Source organism: Rhynchophorus ferrugineus, unplaced genomic scaffold, assembly GCF_030347505.1.
Source record: "Rhynchophorus ferrugineus isolate W39M unplaced genomic scaffold, kcgeb_rfMv2 rfM1, whole genome shotgun sequence".
Lineage (NCBI taxonomy): Eukaryota > Metazoa > Arthropoda > Insecta > Coleoptera > Curculionidae > Rhynchophorus > Rhynchophorus ferrugineus.
This window is the reverse complement of record NW_027472580.1, coordinates 95,000,365-95,022,097: the sequence shown is the minus strand read 5'-3', so window position 1 is coordinate 95,022,097 and position 21,733 is coordinate 95,000,365. Positions and strand designations below refer to the sequence as shown.

At 33.6% G+C, this 21,733-nt stretch overlaps 1 protein-coding gene across 1 annotated transcript in view; it reads right to left on the bottom strand.

The window, feature by feature from the left end:
- Positions 1–15,490, bottom strand: part of Cad88C (Cadherin 88C) — a 33,617-nt gene extending 18,127 nt beyond the window's left edge. Inside the window, exons 1-8 of the mRNA XM_076398594.1 lie at positions 15,214–15,490; positions 10,115–10,266; positions 9,752–10,055; positions 9,368–9,571; positions 9,143–9,312; positions 8,887–9,084; positions 5,306–5,697; positions 1,724–2,001 (exon numbers count right to left, since the gene is read on the bottom strand). Coding sequence (XP_076254709.1) covers positions 1,724–2,001; positions 5,306–5,697; positions 8,887–9,084; positions 9,143–9,312; positions 9,368–9,571; positions 9,752–10,055; positions 10,115–10,266; positions 15,214–15,400 — 1,885 coding nt within the window. The 5' untranslated portion in view covers positions 15,401–15,490. The remainder of the gene's footprint in view (positions 1–1,723; positions 2,002–5,305; positions 5,698–8,886; positions 9,085–9,142; positions 9,313–9,367; positions 9,572–9,751; positions 10,056–10,114; positions 10,267–15,213) is intronic.
- Between the last annotated feature and the right edge of the window lie 6,243 nt (positions 15,491–21,733).

Genomic DNA, 21,733 nt, shown 5'->3' with positions numbered 1-21,733 from the left:
GATTTCGCAAAAGCAGAACAGTCTTTTTAACGCCCTCCCACACTAAAAAACGAATGATAATGCGTTGCGCTACGGCGGTCGACACTTGACGTTCACTCATGGTCGTAGCACGCGCGTGAAACATGCGCCCCCGGCGAAAACCATACCACACTGTTCGTAAGGGGCCCAGCTATCACACACTCAAGCCACGACCTTCAAAATATACATGCGCGCCATCTACAGCGTTGGTTTCCATCATATTTGAACCACCCGCGTAACATACAATAACACCAAGCAATAAAGTAAATTTTTTTGCATGTTGGCGACGTTGATCCCATGTAAATAATGCGATGTGTATATAGTGCTCAGTTTATAGGCCAAATCTTATACTTTTTGAGACAATTTACGAGCGAGAGTGTCCATGGTAATGGCAACAAAAACATTAAACATGGTAAAACATCATCGGGGACGAGGAATATTGGGCAAAAACCAAAGTTGAAGTGATAGCAGAAATCGAAACACTTTATAAAGAAAGCCTACGCTGCAAGAAAAATGGTGCGGTAGTCATAAAACCTTTACACTAGATGACTACATTATTTCCTATAAAGGCTTGGGTTTCGGTATGGGAAACTTTGAAAGAAGCCTATGGTCCGGACTGCCTTCTTCCTACAGTCAAACATGGGAAAGGTTTTGTTAAGATTTTGGCGACAATACCGTGATATTCTTATTCATATCAGTGGCCGGATTTCTGCGGATGAATATATCAATATCCTCAATTATGCATATCCATACTGTTAACACTGTCGTATAGCAAAATGATAATGTCCCATACACATAATCAAAAAGTTCAGTCAAGACTATAAGGCATCAAAATAGTTTACCAAAATCGAATTGTAGTTGAAAACGTAGCGTATCAAAGCAAATGTGACAAAATCTACCCATGTGACATTCATCCGTTGTAGAAGAACATGTCCCTCAGTAAAATTGAACAATCATGAACTTCCGCAAGCAGATAACGTTAAATATCTGGAAATGCATTTCGATCGACGTTTGACATAGAAAAAATGTATAGTGACAGAACGCAAACAGCTTGAGGTTAAACTAAACCAATTGTACTGGCTGATCTAAATTATTATTAGATAGCAAGGTTTTACTGTATAAGTCAATACTTATTTTGAACTGTGGGGTACCACTAGCAAATCTAACATAAATATCCTCCAAAGGTTCCAGAATATAAGTGTTACGAATCATCGTCCATGCCCCATATTACGTGTCCAACAAACTGATACAGCGTGATATCCCCTTAGAACCCATAATGAGTGTGATTCGGAGTGTTAGTGCGAAGTACTTTGAAAGACTATTAGTGCATCCCAAAGCACTCGCCAAACAGTTAAATGTGCGCGATGATAGTGAAGTGCGTAGGCTCAAACGCAAAGTACCATACGAACTGATTAATAGACTCATAGAATGAGATTTAATAATCTCTGGCTACCACAATTGTTTCAATAAATTAAGCAGTTATGAGGAGTGTTAGAGTAGAGAGTCAGGAGTAGATTTCTATTTCCAACATAACTGAAGCAATTGTAGGATGTTATGGTCCAAGAATGGCTCAATATTCCATTGAAGACTATCCAGATAATCTACGAATCTATTACGTTAAGAACACACACTACCACATTAATAAACAAATATTATGTGTCATCAAATCTCAGGTGTTCATATTATTTTATATCTAATTTAATACCATTTAAGTCATCGTCTCTTGCCTCCACTCTGAGCGGAATTTCGAAGCCATTTTTGTTTTCCAGGAGCCGGGCTTCGTATTTGTTCTGCGCAAACACGGGACTGTTGTCGTTCTCGTCTCCTATGTTGATGATGAGCTGTACCGTGTTTCTGTTCCCGTTACCTAAGTCATCTCGGGCTTCGACCGTCAAGTAGTGTCTGGATATTTGCTCCCGATCCCAAGAAGGGCCGCCTGCAGTCTTCACTGTTATAACACCCGATGCTGGATGAAGATTCAATCTAGAATTGGTTAAAATCAAAATATCTGTCTTTAATAAATGTTTATTTACTGAAGACTCATTAGTTGTTTAGATATATTAAGTTGTCCTTGATAAAAATATACCTTTAGTAGTTAACACCAATAAAAAACCATTATACAGGTTGGGGCAAAAGTCTCGCTACCATTTTAATTACGTGCCATCTTGGTTATGTGACGTTTAGCTCAGTTTGGTTTTAACCATTGTGTTGTGTAGACGTTCATATTTTATTACGGATAAATATACGCCACAAAAACGAACAGAAATAGTGACAATATTTATTGAAAATAATCGTTCCATTATTGCCACCCTATATTAACTGTCTAGTTAATTTTAAGTTATAAAATGAACCATTTATTAAATTTACCGGTACAGAGAACTGAATGAAAATGTAGAAGATATTGTATATAATTTTCTCGTTCTGTGCATGATTATTTGGATCATCTACGTGACTTTGTTTTTATGATTTGCTTATTCTATAGTTGTGTTAATAGTGACCTATTAAATTGCAATATATGGCTGTGAAAATTTTATGAAATTCGGAAAAAAAATAACAGAACGTTAATTTTTTATTTGTAATAGAGAAAATTTAAAGAATTATAGCAAGACAAAGTGAGTCTACGAATATTACTATACTGATATAAAATTAATTTAAAAACGTAACTAAAACTGAAATATGAGTAAAATGTATAACATATTCTAGATGCGATAGCATCAAAACTATTACGGATATAGAATCTAATATTATTTGGTAGAGAATATATATATATATATATATATATATATATATATATATATATATATATATATATATTGTTAGTAGTTAATTAAAAAATATGATGTGTAAGCATGTAAATTTGATATGAATATGTAAGGATTGTTGCAGATAATAATGTATAGTTCATAGTATGCAGAGTACATAGATACTAAAAAATAAGTTACAAGAGAACAATGCAGAAATACAAGATACATTTGAACCACAAGGGTGACGTAAACAAATAAATTCAAAAGAATTACAACAATAATATGTGAATTTCGATACTGAAATACTTAGATTCGAAACTTCGTTACTTCGATATTGAAATATACTATAAGTTTTAATTATTTATTTTTTTTATTTAATTAATATTTTTAACACTTCAGTTAAAAGCTTTTATTTATATTACTTTAAATTATTCACTGAAGTAGAAATTTAGTAGCAACATTATAAGTATCTATTCATAGAAATTTTATTTTATTTTGAGTTTTTTTAAGTTTCAACCCCATTAATTGTCTTACTTGACAACTGTAGTCGCACTGTGATGGATTTATTTTAAAGGGAAACAATATCTTTCATAATAAAATTTACTTTGAAATGTCATTCAATTCATTTAAGTGCGTCTGTACTTAAATAGCCGATACTAAATTTTGTTAATTTTCCTATTAATTTTCATGTCTATTTATGTACACCGCATGTACAGTATGCGACATTTATTGGTAATATTTGATAATATTTTTGGAATTACATACTCTTGTTTTGTTAAAGAGTGTACAATATTCCATTATTAAATAACAATTTCAGTAAAATTAGTGCTTGACGAGAAAAAAATATCTTCTACTAAAATAAGTGAAAGGTATAAGGCGAAAGAAACCAACAGATGGCTAATTCTAAACATTAGAAATTGTGCATCCGCAGTCCACAGACATTTAGATTAACGTGCAGCCAGGTAGAGAAGTCTACCATACATTTACCATGGAGAGTCTGTAGTAAGAATAAAAAACAAAAGCTGTATGATACATATATATCATTATCATTCATATTCGGCACTTGGGGAAATTATCTATGTCACCAAATTCACCAAAAACCGTTTTGGCTTCACACAATGTCAATTTCCCATAATGAAGATTCGCTTTCTATGATCTTGACCCATGTCTTTTTCTAACTAGTCCACGGCTGTTCGCTACGTCTTTCAGCCGAAATGTCAATTTCTTTGATTTTTTATTCCACCGACATTCGCAAATTTTTGTAATCTGTGCCTCTGAATTCCTTAGGCTCCGGCTTGATTGGCTCAGTGGTAAAGGCGACAGGATGGTCCTACTACTGTTGCTATAGTCGCGGGTTCTAATCGTGTTGCGACATGGTCGTACATTCGTGTTTGTTATTGTTAAATATTTGCGATTGTCCTAAGACAAGAGTGCAAAATCCTACAAGGAAAATGGTCCCAGTCGTACCAGTAACCAGGCTGGGTAAGACCGGATGTCTTCTGGGATGATTTCTAAGTTGATCACAAGCCAGTCGGTAGGGTTGGTAGGTTTAATGTCGAGGACCGTGGTTCGGAGGCCACGTTAAACAGTAGGTACAGTCCGCATAAACCTTCGTAGGTAAAAAGGAGACTTTAAAAAGTATTTTTAAAAATTGATTAAAAATTGTTGTTTAAAATAAATACAATAATTGCAAGCTTTCCACATCTACTACTAAATATTCGCTAGTGTAAAAGGAAAAGGATGGGAGTAACAATCCAGATCCCTTGTAGCACTACGAAGATTTCTTATAAAATAATTTGCTTGAAGCTTTGATTCATTTAATTCTTGGTAAAGTGAAACCACACTGTTTAAATTACCTTCGAAAGCTTAAGTATCATCAAAAACTGCAAGGACCTGCTTATATTAGGTACTATTATTAGGGTATTAGGTATTAGGTAAATTGTTAAATTCGATGATTTTAACAATCTCTACATAAAATACCCGTTTTCTATTTAGTATTATTGAATTGTTCAGTACAAAAAAGACGAGCAATAGCAAGTAATAGACGCAATCTTGCTTAACTTTTCTATAACAACCTATTGATTTTGGATTCAATATGATTGGGCTGACACAACTGTGGCTAATCGATTCTCATATTCTCACATTTTGAGAGAGTAGATAGAGTGCAATAAATAATCTACATATTAATATGCTAAGCCAAAACTTTGCTTTCCTTTTTACGAATATTGCATGCACGAAATGGTATAAGATTTGTCTTTGTTAAAGTGTATATGAAGAAAAAATACATAGAATACACTTTTATATATGATCTCTATAACAAATACATAAAAATTAATAAAAACTACACTTAGGCATCAGCTCGTACCTGTTATTTTAGTTTCTAACCTACTCTACCCACTTATTTTACGCTTACAATAATTGCAAGCTTTCCACATCTACTACGATCTTCCATAAAATAAATCCTACGTGCTCTTTCCTGCTGCCTCAGGTTAGCAGTTAAGAAGACTTAACAATAATTAAACATATATTATACATTAACTTACAGGTTTGATATACTCCCCGCTAGGTTGGTATAACGGACACCCATGGTTCCAAACGATCCGGAATCGTCGTCCAGAGCTTGAACCCAGGCGACGGTCGTACCGATGTCGCAGTTCTCGGCTACCCACACCTCGTAGGAACCTTTGGTGAACTCCGGATAGTTGTCGTTTCGATCTAACACGTTCACGATAATAGGTACTTCCGTATATTTCGGGTTAATTTTCACGATTTCCCTAGCCACTATCGTAAAATTAAAATTTCTTGTCCGTTCGAAATCAAGAGCGGTACCGTTTTTGACTTTAATGGTAAAAGGCGCTTCGTTGATGGCTCTTTTTGGTGCGATTTCGAATACATCGGTGCCTTTAACGTAAAGCTCGAAAGTACCATTGATTCCCTGAAAGACGATATGTGCACCAGGAGTTGAAAGAAAAACTATTAGGTTGGTTAGAAAGTATTTTCGGTATTAACGCGTGTTTTTTTTGATTATATATTGATAGTAATTTTAACATTATGTGGCATATACTATCATATAGTCTATCATGAATCACATTTCTTATTGTTACTGTTAGTTTTATTTATTATTCACAGAACGTAAAAATCATATATTCTATATTAATTACATTTTCGTTTTGATTTAAAAAATTTCGGTACCAAATATCATCAGGCACGATCATCTCCCGACCATAAAATTCGGATTCAATGATTTTAAAGTGCCAATTTTAACGTAAATGACGGCATGGAAAATAGCTATATGATTTTGAAGGCAATGAATTGGCAGCACTACTGGATTGGACCAACCAAGACCAAACGCGTAAGAAATGACATGAAGAACTAGCAGTTGATGAATTAATAGTTGCAAATTGTTCTCATGGCTTAAGGAGGTTTCAAAAGGATGGAAAACAGCTATCTTAGCAAATATCTGAAAATACTATTGCAATTCCACTAATTATTATGATTTCCTTGATTGTTACTCAATAAAAGAGTGGTTGCCCCAGAAGATGGATTGCCTTGCTTGATATTTCATATGCCATTAATCCTGTAGAGCTATTGGTATCGAAATTAAAACTCAATATCTGTAGTCTATAAGCTCCTGGTTCAGACCGAAGAATAATTAAAGAAGAGATTAGGATTAGCAAATAGCAGAAATAAAGCCGCCATTATTCACACAACGTTAGCTCATAGGTTTTAAAATATGTTCGAATAGGAACTCTTCTATATATAACTTCTGATCGATACAAGCTTACAAAACACGGATGGAGTACATTAAGAAAATGGATAAACACAAAACCAATATTGTTTCATTGACACAAAATCCAATTCTTAATAAAAAATAATTTGTAGCTTTTTTGATTTTACGATTAAAGAGAATTAGACAAGATATTCAAATATATGTTACAAAGAGATTGCTATTGTTTACTTATAATGTAGTTTCCGCGTAAAATTGCACCATACATGACGAAACTAAAGCACACTCAGTGAATCTTATGTGTTTAAAATATAAGTTTAAACATGCATTTTCATTATGCCTCGCGGAAGTAAGTAATATTATCAATAATTTGAAAAAACAAATATTTAATGTGCCACAAATAGCAAATATAATAAATCGTAAATCATACAAATATACGATAGACGACAAATAGATAGACGAGCAAATTTGCGAGTTGCAATTCCAGTTGAAGAAATTCCTTCTGCATCTAGCGTAAATACAAATGTAGGAAATGTTCAACGTCTCTTAAGAACATATTTACATAAACTACTTTTAAGTGAAAAACATAAGAACGACTACTTACTAACAGGTCAATTGAAAAGTCCACGGCCTGACATATAGATGGCGCTACTAGAATTAAATCCATACATTTTCTAGTTAGCCCTAACCCTGTCGGATCATTAGTTTGTGAATTATAGCATTTTGAGTGAGGCAACTTTTGTTATTGTAAAAAAAATGGATAAAAAGGAATTCCGCGTGTTGATAAAATATTGTTTTTTGAAGGAATAAATACAGTTGAAGCAAAAACTTGGCTTGATGCCGAGTTTCCGGACACTGCCCCAGGAAAATCAATCATCAAGGATTGGTATACTAAGTTTAGACGTGGTGAAATGAGCACCGAAGACGGTGAACGCAGTGGACGCCCAAAAGAGGTTGTTACCGACAAAAACATTTAAGAAATCCACAAAATGATTTTAAATGTCCGTAAATTGAAATTGAATGAAATAGCAGACAATCTAACAATATCAACTGACCGTGTACATCATATTATTCACGAATATTTGGGTATAAGAAATTTCTGTGCAAGGTGGGTGCCGCGCGAGCTCACTTTTGACCAATAACAACGACGAATTGATGATTCGGAGCAGTGTTTGAAGATGATCAAGCGTAATAAACCCGAGTTTTTGCGTCGATATGTGACAATGGAAGAAACATGGCTCTATCATTTCACTCCGAAGTCCAATCGACAGTCATCCGAGTGGAGGGCACACGATGAACCCGCTCCAAAGCATGGGAAAATACAACATTCGGCTTGCAAAGTTATGGCGTCTGTATATTGGGATGCTCATTGAATAATTTTTATTGACTACCTTGAAAAAGGAAGGACCATCAACTGCGACTATTACATAGCGTTATTGGACGGTTTGAAGGACGAAATCGGCAAAAAATGGCCGCATTTGAAGAAAAAGAAAGTGCTGCTCTACCAAGACAATGTACCGTGTCACATGTCAGTGAAAACGATGGCAAAAATCCATGAATTGGGCTTCGAATTGATTCCTCATCTACCATATTCTCCAGGTCTGGCCCCCAGTGACTATTTCCAGTTCTCAGATCTCAAAAGAATGCTCGCTGGGAAGAAATTTTCGTCGAATGAAGAGGTGATCGCCGAAACTGAGGCCTATTTTGAAGCAAAGGACAAATCGTACTACAAAAATGGTATCGAAAAGTTGGAGGGTCGCTATAATCAGTGTATCATCCCTGAAGGGAATTATGTGGAATAAAAAAAATTTGCCAAAAAATGTGTTTTACTATGGTAGGCCGGCGACTTTTCAATTGACTTCTTATAATTTGCCAATGAACATATCTCATGGGAAAAAAGTGGCGTCTTGTAATTTTTTAAGACCAATTGAATTGAATATTTGAATGGCTCTGATAGATATAAGTATTATTATCATGATTTCAGAAAAGATCGGATGATTTTAAGTAGCAAATAATTAGGTGAAGGAAATGTTATGTCAACACATAGCACTTCCATGCATTATGAAATACAGAATTACAATTAATTTCTGGGAAATTGCTACCAAAATGTATATTACATTAATTGAGGAACAGTTATCCAAATATGGAACACAATTTGCAGCAGGACAATGCTGCTGTTCATACCGCGAATATCGCTGAGCACAATATTCAAATTTTAAATTGTCCTGCCCAAAAATAGTTGCAATAACAAATGTGCTTAAGTTAAGTTTTGTCGTGGGTAAAATTTGATAAAAATGTATCAAATTTTGCAAATAAGCGATAGAATATTTGTTCGCAAGTAAATTTTTATACTACAATACTGAAAATACTTTCTGGCCAAGTTCATCAATGCTTTACTTGATCATAGTCGAAGACTTCTGGATCAGAATTGCCTAGGAACGTCACTGGTGTATTTTGGGGGGCATTTTCGGCAATTTCGCACTCATAAGCCGTACTTTTGAATCTCGGAGCTTCATCATTCACATCCGTCACCAAAATAGTGACCTCCGTCCATGCTGACGCCGGCGGCCTTTTTTTACCTCCAACCTCAGTCGCCTGAGAACAATACAACTTTAATTCCCGACAGTAAAACATAAAAATCACTATATTTTACGATTATTCGAAGAACGTAGGAACTCGATCCCAAGGGCAAAGCTTCTCGGTCCAATAATTCACCAGTAACTACCCTTCCGGTGTCTTTTTCTATTTTGAAAGCTCCATCACTGGGCTCGATGGAATATACCACCTTATTGTTGATCCCTCTATCTCCATCAACTGCTTTCACTGTAAAGTAATTCGATTAAAACTAAAACCAGCTGAATATATTATTTGGGAATACCTTGAAGGACCATCGTTCCTATGGGACTATTTTCTACCACTCTGGCAATGGGGGTAATTTTCAGAAACTCCGGTGGTTGGTCCTCGACATCTTCGACCTTCACCAGGATTATGGCCGTTCCGGTATTAACTCGGCCCTCCTTAGCTCGATCCACTGCAAGAACTTTGAGCTGGTGAACGGTTTGGGTTTCATAGTCCAATGTACCTAGTTCCGATGAAATAAATATAGTTTTGATATTGAGATGAAAAGTTAAATGCTATCAAACATCAAAAATATAAAAAAAACTTTTTTTGTGCCACATAGTGGTGTAGGTTTTTCAAATATAGTAAAATACGTTTTGCGTCAACTTGTTATTATTATTATTAACAAAAATATCATTATTACCTATCAGTCTCACAACAGCTACTTCACCAACCGTACTGACGCTGAACAAAGTCCTGTCGACATCATTTCCTGGGTGATAAAGTACCTGTCCGTAAGGACCTTCGTCGGCATCAGTCGCTTCCAGCTGCGCAATAACACCCGGAGGAGCATCTTCTCGGAGTATGATCGAGTTCTGATGACTCTTGAAGACCGGGGCGTTGTCATTCACGTCTTCCACTAATAGAAGAAGACTTTGCGTCACGTAGTTACCAATTCCCAAACGGCCGTCAGTTAAAGTTAACACCAGAGCGTATTCGTCTTGTTCCTGCAATAAAATCGATGATTTTTAGATCGACTTTTAAATCATAGCACCTCAATACTTACCTCTCGATCGAGTAGTTTATTGAGGTACACATTTGCTTCGGTATTGGAAGTGCTTTCCACAACGATAACATCGCTACCTGGTGATGACCGTAGTCCGAACGTTAAGGGATCACCATCAGGGTCGTAGGCTTTTAATTTGTACAAAAGAGATCCTGAAAGATATTGAAAATTATGTTCAGGAAATGTCTGTCCGTGATTTGACGTAATGGAGACAATGTGATGTTTGTGCGGGTCAATTTTTGCATTCAAGACAATTGCAATTGATAGTTTTGCTTATTCATTTTGACAAGAATCAAATATACATTCATATCAATATGGATATTGTACTGAAAACTGGTATAATGTACAAGAAAATGTTTTAAATATTCGCTTGTGTATAAGGAAAAGGGTAACAATCCAGATCCCTTGTACCACTACGAAGATTTCTTATAATATAATTTCCTTGAAGCTTTGATTCATTTGATTTTTGGTAAAGTGAAACCACACTGTTTAAGTTACCTTCGAAAGCTTAAGTATCATCAAAAACTGCAAGGACCTGCTTATATTAGGTACTATTATTAGGGTATTAAGTATTAGGTAAATTATTAAATTCGATGATTTTAACAATCTCTACATAAAATACCCGTTTTCTATTTAGTATTATTGAATTGTTCAGTACAAAAAAGACGAGCAATAGCAAGTAATAGACGCAATCTTGCTTGACTTTTCTATAACAACCTATTGATTTTGGATTCAATATGATTGGGCTGCCACAACTTTGGCTAATCGATTCTCATATCCTCACATTTTGAGAGAGTAGATAGAGTGGAATAAATAATCTACATATTAATATGCTAAGCCAAAACTTTGCTTTCCTTTTTACGAATATTGCATGCACGAAATGGTATAAGATTTGTCTTTGTTAAAGTGTATATGAAGAAAAAATACATAGAATTCACATTTATATATGATCTCTATAACAAATACATAAAAATTAATAAAAACTACACTTAGGCATCAGCTCATACCTGTTATTTTAGTTTCTAACCTACTCTACCCACTTATTTTGCGTTTACATACCCAGGCTGTGCTCTCGTCTTTTCCCTTCATACGATAGATTTACTATTTCTGTAGGACATATATTGATTGGCGGCAATTTTGTTTAATTTTGTTTTTTTAATTATTCCAATTTTAGTGAAACCATGAAGGAACAAAGTTCCAATCAAAAAGTGTTTTAGATAAAGTAATTTAAAAGATCATAGAGAGTTAAACCTTCTTACATTTATAGTGATGACACCAAATTATTTTCCAGCTTGATAGACATGTTTATTCATATGCTTTATCGAAACATTAATTCAAAAATAAGAAGCCGTTTCTTCTGCCGTTTCTCTCTAAAAAACGAATTCTTTCTTAATCATTTCAACTTCTTCTAGCATTTTTTTCATATTCGCAATATGATTGCCAAATAATTATATTTGCGTTTTAAGAAATTTGATGAATTTGGTATAGAAAAAAGTATATTCAGATTTCGTAAGGAAATACATAAGAAACCGATTAAATATTGCTAGTGAATAAGCTCAATATCTAATGATTCAATAGCAATGTTAAAAACTAAATATGACAATGAATTATGCCAAAAATTTCAATTAAAAGGTGTTAGTTGTACTTTATTAAACTATTTTAGTAGCTAACGCCAATTAAAAAATATAATCATGGCATATATTACTCTTTTATTAAGTTATTTTATTATTTTATTAATTACTGTGGAATCTAGACCATTACACTATCACTAATAACAAAAAATCCAAGCACTTCTTATAAGATATCTAGAGGAATTTAGGCACGCAAAAATTAACAATAACCCTTAAACCAAATAAAACGGAGTTTGGACATAATCTACCGATCAAAGAGTGAGAAAATGTTTCCATTAAACTTGTGACACTAAAGTTATATCCGAAATCTGGAAAACTGGAAAAATCATTCAAAGAGGTAAAATCTTATCGACCAATTTAACTGCTGATAGTTGCTACATTCCTTTTAAAAAAATTAAAACAAATTATAGATAAAAAAATCCAAAGCCTATACATCAGTTTGGTTTTTTCAAGAAACATTGAACAACTAAATAGGTAGATATAATCACAGACATTATTGAAAAGTCATACAAAAATAAAAATGGACTTAGTACAAGCCTTCGATAAGGTTTATCATGATGGCCTTGTTCATAAACCACAGAAAACGCTTCCAACGCAACACACCAAACTATTAAAATCGTACATTACAACCAGAGTATTTAGATTCAAACAAGAAGAAGCTTACTCTACAATAAAAGAAACTAAAGCAGGTGTACTACAAGGAAGTGTACTGGAGCCAGTGCTTGATCTACTCTACACTTGTGATACACCACATCTCATCATCAATCAAATGAATGAAATGAATCTTGATGCAAAACTTCGCTGGAAGGAACGTATAAAGAAAAGAACTGGAATTGAAATATAAGAAAATGTACTGGTTAATTGGAAGAAAATCACAATTATCAGTATATAATAAATTGCTATTATAATTATGTTATATGTATTAAGAAAATACTGAAACTTATATGGACATACGGAGTTCAATTATGGGGATGTTTTGCAAAGAGTAACATAAATAAAATACAAAATTTTCAGAACAAAGTCCTGAAAGGTATTGTTCTATTGAAGGTATTGAAATACTATAGGACTGATTACCTACATCGAGACCTTCGGATACCCACAGTAAGTCAAGAAATCAAAAGAATTGCAAGGGGGCGTGAGGAAAGACTCCACTGTCATTAGAATATTGTATTGCAGCTTTTGGTTACCACCAGAACAGGACACAGACTTAAAAGAATCAAACCATCTGATCTTGTGTAGTGTTGTGTAGTGAGGTGCAGTTAATAAAAAATACAGCAGTGAAATGTATAAACATTATTTCAGTAGAGACTAAAACCACTAAAAGTATTTGCAGGCATATTTTCAGATATTTCAGCCTATGAGACAATTTCTCTAGATCTACTGAATGAAACCAAGACCGAACTTTCTCCTTCGTTCGTGAGACCCAATATTAAAATGCCATCAGACGGGAATCAAAACAAAACGACGGATAACGATTCGGGGAGAAATTCGTTTAGTTTTGGTTAATGAGACCGAAAAATTGCCATCGAACTCGACGTATCTGGGACGGGAGCGCTTGAGTTAGTCGCGTACCGTTCCGTACAATTTGTCTCGTTGACGTTCGGAGGCTCCGGGAATGGAACCGCAAGTCGCACTTAATTTATCGTTTTAGTAGCGGCGGCCAGTGGAAACGGTACCGCACGGTCATTATAACTCGGAACATTGGACTTTTTTTGCTTAACTTAAATTAATTCGTCATGTAAAATGTTTTAAAATATTTCTACTACGATAAATAAAGTATTATTTTAATGTGACATCTTTACTAGATAGCTTAGTATAACCTTAATTATAAATTAACTTATTACTAATGTAGCAACCTTGAGGCATGTCGTCTATAAAATACCCAGATATATAATCCCCGATGACCCCTATGAAATGATAACGATTATCTGGCAACCTCGAGACGTTTATCTGGGATATTATTGAAGGTTATTTTCGACCATTCAGTATCTGACCAGCGTTGACTTCAGACGTGCCACCATCGACAACCCAAGCGTCGTCAACAGGTAAACCCAGCGCCGATCCTTGTTATCACTAGTATTTTCCAAATTTTATTTTATATCGTCAATAAATAACGGTCATATAATGTAACTCCACTGTTTCATTTTGTTTTACCTCCATTCACTGAGCCATATAACATACTCTAAACTAACTATAGTATAGTCCTTCCAATAAAACAGTCAATGCACGTCATCAAAATTTATAATGCAACGTTGCCGGGCCCAATTAACTTTTCGTTTATTTTGACTCTGATAACAAAATACTAATGTACATAAAAATTAAACAAAAATGACGTTATGAAATGTAATTTATTTTAACATTATAGTATATCTATAATGTTAACTAAACAACCACTATAGTTTGTAGGTTAGAGTTGTTTTATTTTATTTACACTGACATATGACAACGGTGTCAACCAACACAAATGGAATTTAATAAGCCGTTTTGATTACATGGTTTGACGCATCAGGCTTCATTCTGTCTCTTGTTAACTGGAGTAATGCTAATTAGTAAAATAAGAAAGAAAATTCTCACGGTTAAAGGGATATTATGTTTTTATAAAGTGGATTTGGCAACTGTTTGATGATATTGATAACGTGCATTGGCTGTTTTATTGGAAATACTATAAATAGTCTATCTAAAGTAGCGGTTAACTCACGTCATCAAGATGTTTTTGGTATTAAACATATAAATAATAAAATAACATCGTATTTTCCTTCTCATTTTATTCTAATTAAAAAGAGATACAATGTTGTCTGATGCGCCTGAACATGTAACCGAGCCAGTCTGTAACATTCGTCTTGTTGTCAAAACACATTCACCAGATACTGCAACAAACACTAGGTATTGCAGATAAAGACTAGATATTCGTGAATATGATGTACACTTTCAGTAGATATCTTTAGAGTGTCTGCTATTTTATTCAATTTCAATATACGGCCATTTTGTGGATCTTTTAAATGATTTCGTCGGTAACAACCTCTTTTGGGCGTCCATTGCCGTTTTCGGTGCTCATTTCATCACGTCTAAACTTAGCATACCAATACTTGATGGTTGATTTTCCTGAGGCAGTGTCCGGAAACTCGACATCAAGCCAAGTTTTTGCTTCAACTGTATTTTTTCCCTTCAAAAATTGCTTTTTATCCATTTTTTTTTCACAATAACAAAAGTTAATTCACCCAAAATGCTATAATTCACAAACTAATGATCCGACAGAAGTCAAATTTATACACGAGGGTTAGGGCTAACTAAAAAACATATGAATTTAATTCTAGTAGCGCCATCTATCTGTCAGGCCGGGGACTTTTTAATTGATCTGTTACCTGGTTTTAAGTCACTATAGAGACAAATTGTAAGTTACAGTTTCAATATGTTAATAAATAAATAAAACAAGTATGTCTGCTAAGTACAACAAATCGAAATACTCACTAATTGGGGTTTCGTCACCCTCTTTCAGTCTTAACACAATTTCGGTTTGTCCGTCGATGAGGAAACGAGGTGGCCTATTACCACACACCATATCTAAGCACTCGAATAGCAACAGTAAAAATACCAACGAACAACACCTTCTAATTTTGGTGCAGAACACTTCGAAGGGATTGATTGGCATCCGCATGTCGTCGGAATTCGTTGATACGGTGTCCTATCTATGCAGATGCGTCCACCGCCGTATTTCTGTCACAGTTCCACTTGCTCCGATTCATCTTCTCCGACTGAAAAGAAATAAAACATAAAAATGACGCGCTGTACAGTAACAGAGTTAATATATTCACCGGCGGTCACTTTTAAATGAAAATCGGCTAAAATCTCTTCCGTTATGATACGTCGAGTGTATCCAGTCGTACGAATGGCCAAAGAACATTGACCATGAGAATAAAAGCGAACAATTGAGGGTGAATTTTTCATTATTACGTTTCCTATATGTAAAAAAGCGCATTGCTCATAATGGATCTGTGTTTTTGATCATTTATGATAGCGTAGCAACCTTGAGGCATGTCGCATGCTACATCGTGGAATAACGGTCTACAAAATACCCAGAAATATAATCCCAGATGTTGAACACGGGCGGGGTGCCAACAGCGCTAACTAGAACCCGATAACGAATAGCTGGCAACCCCGAGACGTTTATCTGGGATGTTCTTGAAGGGTATTTCGATTCATTCAGTGCTCAACCATCGTTTGGTTTAGACGTGCCACCATCGACTACCCAAGCCTCGTCTCCAGGTAACACCCTTTCCAGCCTTTTTTTTCAATCATTTGTATTTTTACATTTTTATATTACTTCAATAAATAACGGTCACATAATGTAAACACCACGGTTTCATTTCGTTTTACCTCCATTCTTCGAGCTACATCATTTACCCTAAAATAGTATTTCATTTTCGAAAATATTGTAAGTCAAAAATTGAAAAAATTATATTTATTAATGGTTAAAATGTGTTTAAAGGTTATTTTAAGTTCCATTAAGGTTATTAAGGTTCTGTTACGTTATTAGACATTTTTAAAAAGGTTTTTTAAATTTTTTCAAAACCTATGCCCCTACCAGGATTTTTTAAAATTTTAATTATTTTCGGAAAAAATAGTTATTTTAGGGGTGTTTTAGGTGTGTGTAGCTTTTTTTCGAAATGGTTAATATCAAGTTCTACTGAACCAATGGTATGAGCCTTCCTTGTATATTCTTTTATTATGCGAAAGCTAATTTGTACTATTTAAAAAAATTGAAATGTTAAAAAAGTTGAAAATAAATCTCGTTTTCTGGAACAGCCCTAAGTTAAGTAAGAAAATGCGTTTCATTCCTTTTTAATTTGATATGTTAGAAGACTGTATAGAGATGTATCATACATAAATACATCATAAATTCATTGTCAACTCTATCCGTTATATCTCGGAAAATAATTTGAATTTTAAATGATCCCCTTAAGGGCATATTACTAAAGGAAAAAAAATCGATTTTTTCAAATTTATAGAATAGAATGCCCCGTAGAAATTGTTGGTAACTTGTCTATATCAAAAATTAATTCTTTTCATTTCATATTGGTTAGATTCCCAGCGCAATCATAGTGAAACTGATTTGAAAAACATCTTTTTACCCACTTTTTACTCAAACGGTAAAAAGTGCTCTATTTCGAGTTAATGGCAAGTAGCAATTTGCTTTGGTAGTTCTTAAGCACATTTTTGAATATATTTATTAAAAATTTAATGTCAGTCAATAACTTTTTTTTTTTTAAATAAAACAAACATCAATAAATGTACAATAATTAAGTATTTCATAAGCAAGACTTTAGCTGTATTCAAGTTATATATTTTGTCACATACAATTGATGGAAGGAAAACCTGATCATAGTTTTCGTTGGATTAGATTTCCAAGCATGCTGACTGCCAAGACAATCTTCAGTTGTACTTTGTCTTCCTTTGTGACATAGTCGATAGGTTTGAATGATTGTAGAGTATCAATGATTTCATTCTGAGTTGCAACGTTTCAGTTATCTTCATCTTCGTTCTTGGTCGCAAAAATTGTTCGTTCACTCAGTTATTTGCTATTTTTGTGATTAGCAATGATACGTATATTTCATAATAATATTTCATACGTCTTCTATTTGCTTCTCATTGCATTACGACTTTGTTGGGAATAATTAGTTCTCTTAGGTTGCAGCATTGTTAATAATTACTCACATAGTAAGATTTATTAATAATATTAAAACATTTGTATGCTTTTTACCAAAATAAATCACAGAAAACATAAAAAAATAAAAATTATAGGTCTTCCAGATATTCATTTAATTTTCTGAATCATACAATAACAATATTAATAATACATAACCAAATTTAATACTATTTACTGTAATAAATTTAACCAACAAATTAGCTAATTTTCTATCAAAATATACTGAGAATGTCAATCTTGTGGTACAAATGACTGATTGACCGAATAATGTGGAATGTTTGGAACTAATCGATTTGACAGTTATTGTCATTTCCTCTCTATATTTTTGTTATGTATTTCGTTTCAGTTACCTTCATGATATTAAACTCGCTGTAAATTATTCGCACTAAGATTATTGTTTTTTTCTGCTTGATTGGATTAGTGAGAGAAATGTACAGTCAGTAGAATTGACAAGAAATTGGCTAAATGGCGATTAAAAAAAATCTCATTAGAGTATTTTCTATTCTATATGTTTGCTGATGGCGGTGATAGGCGAACCTAATTTATTTAGAAACTATTTTTTTTGTGTTAATTACTCCGATATTATAATAGTTCAACAAAACAAACAAAGATTATTAAGAATGTTTGTTTTATGTATTTAAAATAAAAATTATGAAAACATCAATTAACATTTCTGTTAATTACAGCTTGACCCTCGTATTGTTGGATGTTCTTTCCAATCTTTTTTTTTTGATGTAACACATTGCTAGTTAGTTCTTCAGAGTACACACTAATTATTTCGAATCAGAGCATATCTTCAATTATCAAATAATGGCTAGTTTGTTCTTTAATGAATAGCGAATAAAAAATATAGTTCATTTTAAATTGTTCATTGTAACCACAGACGAAGACTACAAGAGGAAAAGGAAGAATGTCAATTTTGCATTATTTTGCGTAATAAGCAATTAATTAATGTAAAAATCGCGCAGAAAACCAACTTGGGCGTATTAATTATATACACTAGGTCTTTGTATTTATCTTGATCAGTCATATCTGTTAGTAAAAATGCAAATGCGATATCTATGTAAACATGTATTAAGCGGCCCAATCTTAAAATATAATTCGGTAGTTTTTTAGGATTTCTTTATATAACATAATAGCTTTCGCACACGATTTATAATTATTAAGTTATTAGTTATTATTAAGTAATTTAGATGCTAAATCTGCAGATCTCAAAATTTAATTTTCGATATTTATTAGTATTGTTCTATTATCTGAAAAAATCTGTTTCGGAAGCCCATCTAACACTTTTTGAATCTTGGAACTACGATGTTATCCCAATTGCTGGTTTAGGTTTCAACAATTTAAAAGTGGTGATTTTGTTAAATTAAGTCTTGTAATGACAAAGGGCATCCGGAGACCTGGAAGGCCAGAAAGGACAATTCAGTTCGAAGACGATTAATTGCAGGATTTATTGGACGAAAACCCAAACGAAAATCTCAAAGAACTTTCAGTCAGCTGAGCAGTTAATGAATTAACTATTTTTATATATTTGCATACTATATTATACTATAAGATTCAAAGGGGGTGGGGCCGGTTTGAACAGCTACTATATGAATTGACTGAAAATGGCATTTCGAACCATTTTAACATCGTGTTTTCATTACTTGCCAGGTGAAAAGCAGAGTTCACTGTGGCGTATTGTGACTGACGATGAAAGTGGACTTAAATCAAGTGAATACGCTGATTGTGGAACAATATATGTTGGTTTGTTTATGAAAACTACACCAATAACCAATGTTGTGCAAGAATATACAATTTTTGACATCAAGAGTTCTTAAATACGTTCTTTTGTTTAAATTCACTTAACATTTTGATAAATAAATATAGTTTTAAAGAAATACGATTTTTTACCCTCCTAATATTTAAAAGAATTATTCAGACTTTAATCCCAACAGATATTTTAACTGATAATTGACTTTATTAAGCCTATAAATACTTTACCATTAAGTACCACACCTAATATATCGTACACATATACATATATAATAATGTATAATATTTGACGAAAATAAGAGTAAAAATATGCGAAAACAGCATTCAACGAACACAATAAGCGATTCAATTTTTTTCCCAAGAATGGTAACAATGACGGCTTTCGAATTATACACGTTACCATTTCGAAATATCCACTTTTACCTTCTTCCATGATTATAGCATATGTTGCTGTTCCTCGCGCTTGATTTTAATCATTAATTTTGACGCAGGAATCAAGAAAAATAATGATAGGTTATTAAATAAATAGCAGAGCGGCAGGCCTGTTCTAGCTTTCTTTATAATATTTGATTCGAATCAATATTTACGAAACAAATGTTTAAAATTTTTGCTTTGCTTGTTTGAATGAAGGATTGGTTGTTTCTACATTATTCACTAAATACCAAAATATAGCTAAAGAAGCCTACGGTGTGGACTGCATGCTTCCTACAGTCAAGAATGGGGGATCATCACTCAACGCCAATATTAATATCGATTTAGACGATTGTCGTGGCGTTCGGTTAGTCTTCGCATTCACATTATTAACCAGATTACTGCTAATTAATGTCCTGGCACCCTCACTAATGGCAACGCCGCCATATTCTAAGAGATAAATGCGCGCATACACATAGCCAAAAATATTGAGTCTTATCTTGAAGAGAATCAGAATTCCATCAAACATCCCACTATCATTAAATCAATCGTTAAATATTGTTAAAGAACAAGAATATAACAACATTCCGTTGGAAGCTATTTACACCCTATCTAATAAAACAGCCAATGGTCCACTAGTACGAGGGTCAGTATTTATAGTTCGGAAATAGTAAAAAACAAAACAAAAAGCCGCGAATTTATTTTTATTGTTTTTCAAAGTACTCGCCACGATTATCGATACAGTTTTGATCGATACATTTATTTCATTCCGAATGAGGTATATTCAAAACGTATTTGAACGCTTCAATAGCTTTTTCGGGCAATGAAAATCGTTCACCACGCAGTTTATTTTTCACGGATGGGAACAAAAAGAAGTTATTGGGTGCCAAATCAGGGCTATAGGGCAGATGACCCATCAATTCGATGTTTTAAGTGCTGAAATAGTCTCTTATTTGAGAGCTCGCATTGTCATGATGAAAAACAATTCGGCGTCTCTTGTTTGTTTTCTTTATTTCGCCGAAGACTTCTGGCAAACAAATGGTTGTATACCAATCAGAATTTACTGTATAAGGACAGTAAATACACAAACTATTTTATCGATATAAACATAACTTAATAAATTTATTTTAGAGAAAATTGTGTGTCTGGAAAGTATACATAAAAGAATTAGGGACATGCAACTTTTTGAGGGATGTAAGATATCCTTTCATACAGACTTACAGGACATAGGGTTTAAATGGTGTAAAGATAAACCGCGGAGATGTTGAACGGTACTTCCAGATATTGCCTTAAAAAGAATTCAATTTTTAAGAGCATAAAATAAGATCAAGGAAGATAAACTATTTCAAATTGTGTATCTTGACGAAACTTCAATATTTCAAAATGGTTCATTGTGGGACTCTAAGCAAGACAGTAATAAAAAAAGTGTAAAGAGTTGTTCTCTTGACTGATGGAAAAAGGTAAAAGTTACAATAGCATTCGATTAGGTTTTTTTGGTAATTATATTTGTTAATAATTAATTGCAGATATATTGCTGGTCGAGAAGGATTTCATCATAAACTGTTTGGATATGTGGAAGGAAGCATTATCAGCCATAACACCTTCAGTTTGGATGAACTCGATAAAACATACGGAGGAAGTAATCGATAAATGGTGGAATCGTGAACATGTTTTAGACAGATTAGAAATTAACAGTTTAGTGACTGAATTGGACAGTGAGTTGCAAAGTGAAAGTGGCTAAAGGGAACTTTCAGGATATGTGGTAATGCTGGAAATTCATGAGACAGAGTGATGAAAGTGGAAACAACTAAAGGTATGCACATAATTAATTGAATATAACTGTAGAAAATGGTATTGTAGGGCGTAAAAGGTTTGTGTGCACAGATATGATTATAATTGTTCACAATTAAACATGAGCATTAGGTTAGAACGTATGAGGAGAGAATGAATACTAACTGTTTTGTTAATAACTGTTACTAATTGTTTGATATGGCAAATGCATTAGACAGAATTCAGTAATTAGTTTTATGAAGAATGGCGTACACAGATAGTAGCGGAAGAAATAAAATATACAGTGATACCAAGAAGACTTGACAAGTAAACACACCATCGAAGAAA